The sequence below is a fragment of a genome, unplaced genomic scaffold (assembly GCF_019419815.1).
Source record: "Pyrus x bretschneideri cultivar Hongxiangsu unplaced genomic scaffold, Pyrus_bretschneideri_v1 Contig57, whole genome shotgun sequence".
NCBI lineage: Eukaryota > Viridiplantae > Streptophyta > Magnoliopsida > Rosales > Rosaceae > Pyrus > Pyrus x bretschneideri.
In genome coordinates this window covers 1,196,633-1,210,593 of record NW_025999795.1, presented here as the reverse complement: position 1 = coordinate 1,210,593, position 13,961 = coordinate 1,196,633, and the positions used below count along the sequence as shown (strand labels likewise).

The window sequence follows — 13,961 nt, the reverse complement described above, 5'->3', positions numbered from 1 at the left end:
ACGACTTGGTCTTTCTGCGGGCCGCCAATTGTCCCATTGGTTAGAAGTTTTTGACGGAGAGGTCAACCGTTCGGGACGGAGACCGATGATTGGATCCGTGGGCGGACCGTCTACCATGTGTGATTAATTTTAAGTAAATTATGTTTGTAATTGCTAGTCCGTAGTATATTAATATTTTGTTGTTTGTTTTCAACAACAGATAATATCTACATTAAAGATGATGAGAAAGTGACTTACAATTAACTTGCCATAATAATGTGGTTTAATTTTGTCTTGGACAATAATCAAACTTAAGACCTCTTACTTATAAGTGAAGAAAAATATTACTAGACTGTAGTATTAAATGGTCTGTGGTAAATTAATGTGGATTTATAGCTAAAATAGTTTCGAAATTGGTGGTTTCTGAGTTTGTCCATCGACAATTTAGTCATTCCGTAAAAAAATCTGTTAAATAAGAGTCAAAATGACAAAAATACTCTCAATTTACTAAACAACGGACCAAAGTGATTTGATAGTGAACAAACACAAGAATCAATTCTATCAATTTTATAGTGATCAAAGTGCAAAGTTATACCAATATTAGCACTATTTCAAATAAAAAGCCTTAAAAATATGTGCCATGTAAATTATCAATAATTTTTTTTTTTTTTGAAAACATTGATATTTTTATACTAAGGGAAGGGAGAGTTCGACTAAACCAAATAATGGACAACCTAATTTGAAATTGAATTCGCCATGTACAAAATTCAAACCTAAGACCTTACACTTTCAAATGAAGAAAAATATCACTAAACTGTAGTACTAAGTGGTTTAAAATTTCCAATTAGAATTGAACGTTGTACAAAATTACTACATATTGTCATTACCTTCAACTTGACACCACATTTTGGAGTTAAACTTAATTATCCCAATTTTATCTACTTGATGCCAGTTGTCCTACACGTTTCCGCGATCCACCAGAGCGGGAATGGGCGGCGATTACGAGGGAAACCACTTGGCCCTCTTGCTCTTGTCTGATAGACGGTAGATTTACGCGTGGGTCCCCCAGTTCCGACGTCCAAGATCGCATACAGTTGCTGAGCTGGTCCCCCAATGCCGACATGTCTATTGTACGCCGTTGGCGTAAAGTGGATGATTGATTAGAGATTCGAGAATCCAACTCACCAGCCCGCCCCATTGCTGCACATGGTGCGCAGCGCACACCCGGAGCAAGTTAGCCTTAACCACCACCCGGGCACGCCACCTCGCTCCGCTTCCCTCACCGTCTGATTGTCCTTCGGCAGCTGAAAATGGAGCGATTAAGGGTTCCGAGGCGGGTCCAAGTGGCCGAATTCAAACCCGAGATTCCCAAGTACGATGTGGCGGGCGGAGAAGAGGACCACTCGGAAGCCCTGGACAACGACGACGGAGATGGCAGTGGCGGTATGCGGGCAAGGCCGTCCGACGGCAACGTGACTGAAGATCAGGAGCCGTTCATGGGCGTCAAGGTCCGAAGAAAAGCTTCGTTTCGCAGAGAATACAGAGGCGACTACCTCGACGTCCGTTCAAATCCGTACCTGATGAAAGTCTTGCAGAAACAAGGTCTTGAATTCTTCCATTAAATTTTCGATTCTTGCTTTCAATTTTGGTAAATCAAACTTCTGTTGTTTTGAATTAGTTCTCGTTTGTTTTTTGGTATTGAATGGGATGAAGATTTGGGAAATCCAATTCCTGTGTTTGGTTTAGGGTTTAGAAATTGCAATCGCTGCAATCATTTGTTTGAATTCCGTTGGCATTGGATATTGCAGGTGATAAGGAGGTTCTGTTTGCCGATAAAGTGTTGAAATTTACTGCTTCCGGGAAGATGAAGCGGCGCATTTTGATGATCACTGACTTCGCCATCTACATTGTTGACCCGGATGCCGATGCGCTTAAGCGGAGGATAGCTCTTGCAGCTGTGGAGAAGATGTGCTTGAGCGAATTGAGCGATAATTTCTTTGCAATTATCGTTCCTACCGAGTATGATGTGCTCATGGCCAGTACTCGCAAGACGGAAATAGTTACTGTCTTGGTTGAAGCTACTAAGAGTGCTTCTGATTACGAACTTGATGTTTGCTTCGCTAACAGGTAAATGCAAATTTATGCTCCTTATTGTGATTTTTTATTGCCTTTCGTGTTAGACGGATAGTAAGGAAGCTCGAGATTGATTGCATTGTGGATTGGTTATATTCGGTATCTTAGACAAGTTTCTACTAGCACAAGTCTTTCGTTTTGATATTTTGTATCAGACAATTCCTTGTTGTGTCTGTCACGCCTACAACCAATAGTAGAGAGTCAATAGATTCATTTCTGAGCGCAGCATGTTACCGTGTCCTTACCACTTGTTCGATGCTATAAGATGGGAATATCAGCTTTACTTTGTGCGAGGGGGACATGTGGGATATCGCAGATGTGGCGTCTATGTTAGATTGCTTTATTCTGGAAAAAGAAAAAGGAAAGTGTTGCTTGTTTGCACGACTGCTCTTTCTTAGAATCTTCATGATATAAGACAATACCTTAGTGTAATGATCGAAAGCATCATTTTTAGGAGCGTTTTGTTTTCCTTTACGGTTTACTTTTTCAGTGGAGTACCTAATACTCGGCATTACTTGTATATGTTTTGTTATTTTCCAACTATGTTAGCATTGCAGTTGTATATCTTGTAACGGAATGCGTGTTATATACAATTTTTGCAGTTTTGAGTATAATGCAGCGGCAGAAATCGTGAAGGAGGTTCAGTTTGAGGAAGCTGAAGGTCTGGTACCCTTTTGTTTTACGTTTTTGCCACTTCCAATTTTCCCAACTATTCCCTGTTGCTTCGGTAAATGATTACGCTGGATTAGGTGACCCTAAGTCGTTTCGGTTTATATGAATTTCAGGGGGCGTTAGAACAAAAATTTTGAAGAAGTGAGTGCAGATTGGATTTGCTGTGTTTCGTAGACTCTGCAAAAGACCCGCTCTGTCCATCGGAAAGATGAATGATTCTTTAGCTATTTCATGGCAAGGTTCTGCTCACCATCAAGTCCAGACCTGTAAGGACATCGTTGTCTCTTGCTCTCATTTCAGTGTGATTCTTATACGAAAGAAAGATACATGTAATTTTTTATAACTTCAAACCAGTTTTATCTGGATGTATGAAACCATTGAATTGACATTGTATGTAGATTCGAGAATCCATCAAAAACTGTTTGCAATTGCAGACATTTGCCTTCAATGCAGGTCGAACCAGTGTTTTTTTACCGTTAACTTTCTTTCAGAACATTGCCATGTATAGCAATGATGCGGTCTCTCGTCCAGATTTCGCTTCAGCTATGAGGATCGGTAAGTTTGAAGTCTGAAATGCGTATAGAGTTGGACATGTAATGTAACCATTTACCCAGAAATTGACAAAAAGAGCAGGTTATGATTGAATTCGTCAATTAAATAAGTTTACGAACATCATAACTCTAACCGATATGATTATCGATGAAATATGAGATTGTCATACAAACTACAATCCAAATCCGAATGAATTTCAACTTGACAGAGTTATATCGTAACTAAGAACTAAGAAAGAATCTCACTGGGGTAGAAAGGAAGGTCCTGCTATCTCCGATGGAGGAGTCGGCGTATTTAAGATTGGAGTAGATATTCCTGATGATGGTCGAGTTCCGATGTTTACTTGACGAATTTCTTCCACCCTTTTCACCAAATCCGGCATATTTGGTCGTTGCTCAGGCATTCTTGCCACACAAGACATTCCTATTTGTAACATCTCTACCATTTCCTCCTCTATGTTTGGATACCTCAAAAGCTCCACGTCAAACACTTCTGCTGTCCATTCCTCTCTGACCACAGAGTTCACCCACCGGACCAAGTGAACAACTTCTTCGCCACCTATTGTGTGTATGGGGCTTTTTCCGGTGAGAAGCTCGAGTAGCAGGACACCGAAACTGTAGACATCAGATGCAGGGGAAGACTTACGGGTGTCTTTCACTTCTGGGGCTCGGTATCCTCCAGTACGCGCTGCTGGTGGGGGCATTGGACCCATCAGTGTTGGCAAACCAGCATCGCACACACAACCGTATCCTTGAGAGTTGAGGAAGATGTTGGAGGCCTTTATGTTTCCATGGACAAGTTTCCCACCATTCTGCGCATGGATATGAGCGATGCCTCTTGCTGCACCGATTGCTATTTTCAGTCGAGTCTCCCAGTCAAGTGGAATCCTGCCATCTCCTCTTTTAGCTGCAAGATTAAAGATGCATAAACATCATTAGAACCAATTAAGCAACCTTTTATGTAATAATCTGATCTTGAGTAAAAAAAAAAGGTAGAGAGGAGAGCTTATATACCATGTAACAGCGACGAGGCGCTTCCCTGATCATAGTAATCATAAACAACAAGCTTCTCATCTTTTGAATAGTAATACGCCCTCAGCGCGGCTACATTCTCATGCCTGATACTTCCCACAATCTCTATTTGCTGCTCAAATTCCTTTTTTCCCACACTCACTTCCTTCAACCTCTTCACCACAACAGTAGTTGCATCTTCTAAAGCTGCCTTATATGTCGTCCCAAACGTTCCCTTGCCAAGAACGTCAGCAGACGCCCTCAACAAGTCCTCCAGATCAAATGCAAGATTAGAACCCTCGAAGAACGAAATCCTGTTATTCTTATCATGCTTCCGAGAAAGCCCTTCCTTTGAAAAGAGTTCCTTCTTTGGTTTTTCAACTATCCCATTTTCACCCTTTTTGTTGTAAGCGGCAAATGATCATCAGAACAGCAATTAAAACAAATCCCAGAACACATCCACCAATCACAATACCTAGCATTGCATGCTTGCCGAGTTTCACTTTCTTCCTCGGTTTAGAATTAGGTGGTTGAACCGGAAGAGCTGGAGGAAGGAACGCAAGAGTGTTGCCTGAAAAGGCCCAACTTGGAAATCTCTGAAGAGATTGAGGCACATTCCCTGAGAGGTTATTGTTAGCCAAATCAAGCTGCTGCAAACTAGGAACATTGAGGTCAGGAATTTCACCCGAAAGCGAATTGTTAGCGAGATTCAGAACTGTGAGGTGAGTCAAACTTGAAATCGAGGAAGGGATATTCCCACTAAATGCATTATTTGAGAGATTCATGACAGTAAGATTCTTCCAAACCGAAAAATCTAAAGGCAATGGCCAGAGAAATTGTTGTACTGAAGACAAAGGGAAGACAAGTTTCTGAGTTTGGAAAAATCAGAAGGGAATGGACCAGTCAAGGTATTCGAACTGAGATTTAGAACCTGAAGCGCCGAAAGGCGGCTAAGAGTGCTCGGTGGGATTGGACCATGTAAGGCAGCTCCAGGCAAATGAAGCTCTATAACTCCGGACTGATCTTTGCTACAGACCACGCCGGTCCAGGTTTTGCAAACAGAAGAATTCTCATTCCATTTGATAGAGGTTGAGTGAGAAATGTTGTGAATGAAATCAAACAAGGCTTGCTTATCATCAACTGGGTCCGCAGTGACATGCAAGAAAATTGCCCCAGTAACCAAAACGACCAAAAGCTCTAATCTTTTCTCCATCTTCTCAAGCAATCCAAACACAAACTGCTTCTGAAGTCTTTGATCACAACTACACCATGAATTTGGATTAGAAGAAAATCACAATATCAGAATCAGAAAACCATTAGAAACATTAGTAAAAATGTATATTAGTCCCGATCATATAAGCAGAGCAAAAATTCTAGAATACATCAACGTGTGACAATTTAACGGCTGGATGCACGCTAAAAATCTAAGAGTATTTAACGGGGCGGATGTCATCCACTTAAAAGACAATGTATAGAGTCCTAAAGTTGACTTAATTAGCGGCTTTAAATCCCAAATCCTTGAATTTGGAGATCCAGTCAAAAAAGCAGTTCTATCAAGTTTGAAACTTTGCATTAGCCATTAGGATAGTGGTGAAAAGCATAGACTTTCCTAATCCCACCTACTTTGTTAGGCTGCCAAGAAAATACCACACTAATGACTTTATTAATTCCCATCACTTTCACATAAAATCAACACACAAAAAAACTTACTTTTTGCTTCAGATCACACCACAAACATGGCAAAAACAAACCCAACTCTTGAAATCTCCCCCTCCTTGCTCCCTTCTACAAAACCCAACTTTCAGAATTGGGTCATTTGGGAACGCAGGACTAATTGCCGGGGTTTGACAGACGGTCTCACTGGTGCAAATTCGCAAACGGGTGGGGTGCAACGATGGTGGTGGCGAGGCGCTTATGGTGGAGATAGATACTGAGGTGGGGTTTGCTTGGGGGAGCATGGCCACATGCAGAGGGAAGTTAGGAAGCCATGGATAAGATATTCGTTGTTTATTGGTGAGAAGAAAAGGAAGAGCCAATGTGGAAAGATCGCTGCTTTATTTTATAGAGTACGAACGGGAAGATGCATGTGGACTGTTGTGGAGAAGACCAAGCGACGAAGAAGACGCTAAATATTATTAGTTAAACAATGGTTGAATAATTTTGTCTAACGCTGGTGGTGCAGTTGGTGTGCTCGAGAATTTGTTTTTCATTTTTAGGCATATTTTGTTTCATTCAGTTCGTGATTGACGTATTTTAGATGTATAAATATATCACTTAAAAAAACTTATCTCGTTCGTTATCTGAAGATAATATGAATAAGAAAATATTATTAGCACGTCAGAAATCTCATTTTAGACTCTTCATAAATGTATTTTTCTTGCTAAATATATAAAATTTGAAGAGCAAAATGAAAATTTTAAAGTACAAGTAACAATTCCGTATGGATAAATGTTCATTTGTGTTATAGGGGTGAACATTTAAACGATCTTTAATTTGATTTATTTTTGCATAAGCAACTATTTTGTTTCAATGCAGAAATAAATTTTAAATAATAAACAAATAATAGATAGTTACTATTATAACATTTATATAAGGCTTATTAATTGAATTACTCTGTAAAACTATCATTTGGTTGCAATTTACCCCGGTGAATTTGGTTTTTCTCATTTTACTTTTGAAACTTGTCATTTTCAACTCTTTAGCTCGTTTTAAAATCATTGAAAACGTTTTTTGTGAAAATATTTTTTGAACCAATCCTTAGTAAAAATGCAAGTAAATTACGGAAAAGCACTTAAAGTGCTTCCTAAAATATTTTTTGAACCAATCCTTAGACATCTCATTTTTTATACAACTGTTTTATCGTGTCTCCATTCAGCTCTTCAGTTCAGTCGACTGGTCTCCCTGGCAAAGCAAATTGTGAAAGAAATAAATGATTATTAGGTTTGAATTTAACGTTTTTTTTTTTAATAAAATAGGTGTAAAGTGAGAGCAAATGAATTAAAAACGACAGTTTCTCAAAGCAAAATAAACAAAATCAATTCCATAAATTAATTGAGACTGAGTAACAGTTTCAGACGTAATTTAATTAATAAGCCTTTATATAATTGTAGAGGACGCAATCATTGGATTATTTTTTTCTTCTAGCCAACTATGTTCTTGTTTAATATCTTATCGTTTTGTCGTAATTACGTACCAAAAAGAAATTTGTATTTTTCCTCTTTTTTAAATGTTGAAAGTTTGGAGCCATATTTCTGTCACCACTCCTGCGAGGCGATGACGTCTCGATGGACAACAACTCAAGTAAACCAATTTTATAGTAGATAGTCAAATTGCAAATCCCCACTTTCAATTAGTGCGTGGAATTAGTACTTTTTCCATTGGTTTTTTTTTCTCCGACGATTAAATCAAACACTGAACTTCGAGTATAAAATTAGTTAAAGCAACTCAGTACGTCATCAATGTTTGCAATTTTTCTAAAGTACATTTAACTTATATCGTTATGGTCCATTGAGACATTTAACTGAGTAATGTATCACCGCTTCTATGGTCTTTACGTCATGATCTATTAAAGATTTTCACACCATCTAAGGCCTTATCTAGTACTAGTAGGCCGAGAAAAGTAAGTATAATATTAATTATTGAACTTATATATGAATCACACTTTTACGGTGATTCAATACTAGCGAGTTCGATATATTAGACTCGTGAGTTTAATATATCAAGCTCGTGAGTTAGGTACTAATATATTGAAATCACATTAAGGTAGAGTAGCATTGTAGAAATCAAACTAAGGATGTTTGGTCCATATATATAAATATCGTACTCATCTAAATCATTGTAAAAGGCCTAATGAATGAGTTGTGAAAGCCCTAATAGACGAGTTATTGATGTCCGAACTTAATACGTTTATGTACCTCAAAACACCGCAATACTAACAGTTGTTAGCTCTTCAAGGAGAGATTTGCAAATGACAATAAAAATGCAATGGTCCAATGGATTAGGTACTTCTTTATGTGTGTAATTTTTCATAATTTCATAGGATATGAAGTTGGTACTCAGTTCTATTTTAAATTGTTAATCATAGGGAGTAATCACCTATTTTAGTGTTAAATTTAAGAAAACTTTAATGAAAAGATTATAATACTGTTAACTTTAATGAAAAACCACATTTTTACACTAAAAAGTCAATATTGGTACTATTCACTTTACCCTTTATTTTATCATTTTCGTTAAAACTCAAAGCTTTCAAACTCTTTTCATTAGTTTTTCTTAAATTTAATGCATAGGTCATCAATTATTGAAATTGTTAAGGACACTAATCAATAGTAATGACAAATTAGCAACTATCTTTTGCACTGCTCACCTAACCTCCATAATACCAATCGAGATCCTCTATGAATCTCGAATTACAGAGCTAGCGAACTTAAAAATTCAGGTTGTTCAAAAAAAAAGAGATTCGTATATTTAATTTGTATGAAGTAAATCAACAGATAAACTAATAAGAACCGCAAAATTAAAATAATTGATCCAGATTTTTGAATTCTTCGATGCGAACACATGGATCCGTGTATTTCATTCCTTTAGTCCCATTGGAAATTTCACACGCCTACCGAAGATGGCGCGAAAATTGCTGTTAGGTTAGGCCGACACAGGCATCAATCAACGGTGATGGCTTTGTAGGCGATGTTACAGTGGTCCATGAGATGTTGCCACGTGGAGAAAAGAACAAGGAACGTGGGCCTTCTGATGTAGAGCTGACGAGTGTACTGGAACCATCAGAGCCTTTCATTTATTTTTTCAGTACAAAGATTGTCCACCCTTTCACTTCCGGTGTTTTTCCGTGCCCTCCTGTTTTATGTAGTCACGATTAAATCACGTCAACATTTTATATTGCTATTTTTTTGTAGAATAAAAAGATAAAAATAAATAATAATATAAAATGTTGACATGACTTAACCGTGACCACACAAACAGAATGCACAGAAGTACACCTAAAATGGAAGGGCAGACAATTCTTATCCATTTTTCCAAGTCATACTGTACTGGTCAATAATTAGCAATTTGGCATCCAAAGGTTACAATCGAATGGGTCACCTACTTTAGCAATGTCCCCCAAAACTTAGGACGATTTAAATTTGCCTCTTCAAATATCAATTTGGTTATGATCTTTTAAAACGTGTCAATTTATCGTAATTGATTTATTTGTCAACTTTTTCGTAAAACTAGTAATAGATAAATTTAGGAAGAATAATGGAGCTTGAAACTAAATTAACATTTGAAAAAACAAATTGGAAGAAGGTCATAAATTCATTGAACATTGCTACATCATACTTGCCAATCGCTATTCCCGATTTATTTTTTATACAATGTATTTGAGCCTAAAATACTAGATTTGGGGCGAGAAGGGATGAGTAAAGAAGGAATGTCGTGACTCTCGAGTCTCAACCCAATAGCGATCCTTCATGCCAGGTGGATTCTGAACCCGTAAAAGGATGATTTGACCGAGCCCTAATAAAAGTGGGATTACTAAGGATTACTAAGGGATCAGACTTAGGCGTTGCTTGGTCGAGTCTTACTTGGATTGAAATTGTGAAGAATCATGATGGTTTTTTATAAGATTTGAATTATTCCAGAAATCAAAACCTAAGTTCGGTAAGATGAAATGAATTAAGTGCACTAAAAAACTAGGATCAACATTGGATAGGAAGAGGTGAAAATTGTGTTTCGTGAAATCCGAACTCATAACTTATCACCTACAAGTAAAGAGAAATATCGTTGATATGAAATGATGGCATGGATATGCACGGCAGGCCTAAAGCAATGAATTTTCGGAAGTAGAAGCCCACAGCCCACAACCTAACCGCGATATATCGTCAAAGAAATCCAAAAGTTTAACAAAAAATAAAAATAAAAGCAAAAAAGTCGAAAAAAGAAGGAACGAGAAAAGAGAGGATAAAGAAGAAAAACCTAAATCCGCACACAGTCCGGGCGATACAAAACGGAAACCCCAAAGCTCCGATTTATCGCGATAATTAAAGGAAAACCTGAAAAATCAGCCCGCCTCCGTTTTTGTCTCCGTCGAGAACCAATAACCAGTCTCCTCTCTCTATCTCTGTAAGTTTTGCTTAAATTTCTCGCTATTTCTCTTGTCAATTTGCTTCTTTAATTTCTCCAACAATTTCAAACATTTGCATCTCTCTGAGAAGTTGAATCTTTGATTTGGAATTTGGGATTTTGATTCGTTTGTTTGGTTACTGAGAAACTGGAGATGAAGAGAGAAACGCTGGTAGTAGTTTGCAGGGTTATCTGTTCCCCGGGGACTTTTTGTTGCTTTCCTGGAAAATGTCAAAACTTTCCTTGGAAAATTTACCTGGAAAATGAAGGCGGAGCTAAAGATATGAATTTGAACTCATTGGGTGCCAAATTTTGCTTTAAAAATTGAATTTCCAAAGCAATTTTGGAGATTTGTGGATTTAGAGTGTTAAAGATTACAAATTTATGTGTTTGAAGGAAGGAAGAACAATTGAACATGAAGTTGTAGTGAGTTGTAGCATTTAGGCGTCGGTTAGGCTAGTTGGCTTGGGCCGAGTGCCCATCTACTTTTCCTGAGTTTGAATCCCCCATCCGTTTAGATTAGAGTAGTTTAGAATATCGCTTTGTCGTATAAAGAAAAACACTTTAAAGTGAAAGTTGTATACTTTGTCTTGCGCTGCAAATCTGCTTCTGTCCATTAGGATTGTTCTGATATGTTAATTTCATCCACAATCTTCTTGCTTCTTCATTTTTGACCTTTTTGAAATGTATGGAACGGAACAGGCGCAGGCATGCGCATACCAGGAGACCTGATAATCAGCTACTTTCTGCTGAGTTTTGCTTTGCACCATCGTAGGTTGACATACAGCGCCCGAAAGAAGTAAGTTCATCGCACTACTGTGATGTCGTCTTGTTCAGAATGTAGTCTCTGCAGCGTTGTGATTTCATTTTTTTCTTCACAACCTCTATGCATCATCGACAATTCCATCATCAAGTACAATGTTAGCCACTAGCATGTCCGTTTGTTAAATTTACTTCGCGTCATTGCATTATTGTGTTCAGTTCTTCTCGTCAGAATAGTTTTTGTTGCTGCATTTTTTGATGACGTGAATTGGTTTTCTGGTTATGTTGTAGCAGTGGTTCGAGAGAAGGACTCCTGTTGGGAATATGCTGATAAATTGGATGGAAACAAGGTGAGATGCAAGTTTTGCCAGAGAATTCTGAATGGTGGCATTAGTAGATTGAAGCATCATCTATCTCGACTTCCAAGTAAGGGTGTAAATCCGTGTAGCAAAGTAAGAGACGATGTTACTGATAAGGTGAGGACCATAATAGCAGCAAGGGACGAGATCAAAGAAACTCCTAGTAGTAAAAAGCAAAAATTAGTTGAAGTGAAATCTCCTGGAACTGGAAATGTCTCTGCTAGTAAACCTCTCGTGTCTTTGGACACCCCACCAACTCCAATTCAGAAAGTTTTTCCTAATGTCACCGTCACTCCAGTGGTCCTTTCCGGGCCTCCCCCCTTGAATAGCCATGAGAATGCAGAGAGAAGTATTGCGCTGTTCTTTTTCGAGAACAAGCTTGACTTCAGTATAGCCCGTTCTTCATCCTATCAGCAAATGATTGATGCCATAACAAAGTGTGGTCCTGGATTTGTAGGTCCATCTGCAGAAACTTTGAAGACTACATGGCTGGAAAGTATCAAGTCTGAAATGAGCCTACAGTCGAAAGATATTGAAAAAGAGTGGACCACCACAGGTTGCACCATCATCGCTGACACATGGACTGACAATAAGTCAAGAGCCTTAATCAACTTTTTGGTTTCATCACCCTCACGGACCTTTTTTCACAAGTCGGTGGATGCATCTGCAGTATTTCAAGAACACAAAATGCTTGGCGGATTTATTTGATTCTGTTATACAAGATTTTGGCCCGGAAAATGTTGTGCAGATCATCATGGATAGTAGTTTAAACTATACCGGGGTTGCAAACCATATCTTGCAGAATTATTCAACCATCTTTGTGTCTCCTTGTGCCTCTCAATGCTTAAATCTTGTTTTGGAGGAATTCTCGAAGGTAGATTGGGTGAATAGATGCATCTTACAAGCACAAACCATTTCGAAGTTCATCTATAACAATGCCCCGATGCTTGATCTGATGAAAAAGTTTACTGGGGGGCAGGAACTCATTAGAACCGGCATCACGAAGTCTGTTTCCAACTTCCTCTCCTTGCAATCTATCTTGAAGCAACGGTCAAGGTTGAAGCACATGTTCAACAGCCCTGAGTATTGCAACAACTCATCTTATGCGAATAAAACACAGAGCATTTCGTGTATTTCCATTATCGAGGACAATGATTTCTGGAGGGCAGTGGAAGAGAGTGTGGCCATCTCCGAGCCATTTCTTAAAGTGTTGAGGGAAGTGTCTGGAGGAAAACCTGCTGTGGGTTATATATATGAGCTAATGACCAGGGCCAAGGAATCGATAAGGACATACTATATAATGGATGAGAATAAGTGCAAGACCTTCTTAGATATCGTAGACAGAAAGTGGCGGGATCAACTCCATTCGCCTCTACATGCAGCAGCAGCTTTTTTAAACCCCGGCATCCAATACAATCCGGAAATTAAATTTCTTACATCTATAAAGGAGGACTTCTTTAAAGTTCTGGAGAAGCTTCTGCCTGTGCCTGAGATGAGACGCGACATCACGAGTCAAATATTTACATTTACGAAGGCAACTGGGATGTTCGGTTGCAGCCTTGCAATGGAAGCAAGAGATGTAGTTTCACCTGGTAAGTATGCAATTCAAAATTACACAAACTTTGGCATTTATTTCTTACATCTGGAAACTAACTTGTAATGCGCCTTAGGCCTTTGGTGGGAACAATATGGCGATTCTGCACCCGTGTTGCAACGTGTTGCCATCAGAATACTCAGCCAAGTTTGCAGCACATTCACATTCGAGAGGAACTGGAGTGCATTCCAGCAGATTCACTCGGAGAAGCGCAATAAGATCGATAGAGAAACACTCAATGACCTCGTCTACATAAACTACAACCTCAAGTTAGCAAGGCAGACGAGAACGAAAGCTCTGGAAGCAGATCCGATTCAATTCGACGACATTGACATGACATCAGAGTGGGTGGAGGAGAGTGATAGCCCAAGCCCTACTCAATGGCTTGATCGGTTCGGGTCTGCTCTGGATGGGGGTGACTTGAACACAAGACAGTTTAGTGCTGCCATGTTTGGTTCAAACGACCACATCTTTGGTTTATGATTGTGATTGCCTCTTGTATCTATTCCTTGAAAAATACTTCCTCATGTATGCATCGAGTAATGTTATTTGCATCACTTTAACTGATGTAGGATTCATCTGTATTAAAAAGTTAGTCAGTTATGTGGTCTAACTTTCGAACGAGGAAGGAGGTATAAAGCTTGAGCTTCCCTTCAATCATTTGATTCATTTTGTGACTAAAAGATCATAAGAAGTGAGCAAACGAGACCTCCTACTCGATGTTATGTCGTTTATCACATTCCATCTCGTTTGTGAAAAACGACGCGTCGTTTAAGAAACCCCGCG

The 13,961-nt window shown here is 38.8% G+C and overlaps 2 protein-coding genes and 1 pseudogene across 2 annotated transcripts; 2 read left to right on the top strand and 1 right to left on the bottom strand.

The window, feature by feature from the left end:
- Positions 1-1,108: 1,108 nt before the first annotated feature.
- LOC103964375 (myosin IB heavy chain) lies at positions 1,109-3,232 on the top strand. The gene is made up of 4 exons (XM_009377307.3): positions 1,109-1,581; positions 1,788-2,106; positions 2,715-2,773; positions 2,898-3,232. The coding sequence occupies exons 1-4, from the start codon at positions 1,290-1,292 to the stop codon at positions 2,927-2,929; spliced, it is 702 nt and encodes a 233-aa protein (XP_009375582.2). The 5' UTR covers positions 1,109-1,289; the 3' UTR covers positions 2,930-3,232.
- A 169-nt stretch (positions 3,233-3,401) lies between these two features.
- Positions 3,402-6,574, bottom strand: LOC103964374 (probable inactive receptor kinase At4g23740). The gene is given in 5 exon segments (XM_009377306.3): positions 3,402-4,242; positions 4,350-4,744; positions 4,746-5,175; positions 5,178-5,608; positions 6,057-6,574. Coding segments are annotated over 4 exon segments (1,872 nt in total). The 5' UTR covers positions 5,560-5,608; positions 6,057-6,574; the 3' UTR covers positions 3,402-3,577.
- A 3,892-nt stretch (positions 6,575-10,466) lies between these two features.
- Positions 10,467-13,788, top strand: LOC103943471 (annotated as a pseudogene).
- The last annotated feature ends 173 nt before the right edge of the window (positions 13,789-13,961 follow it).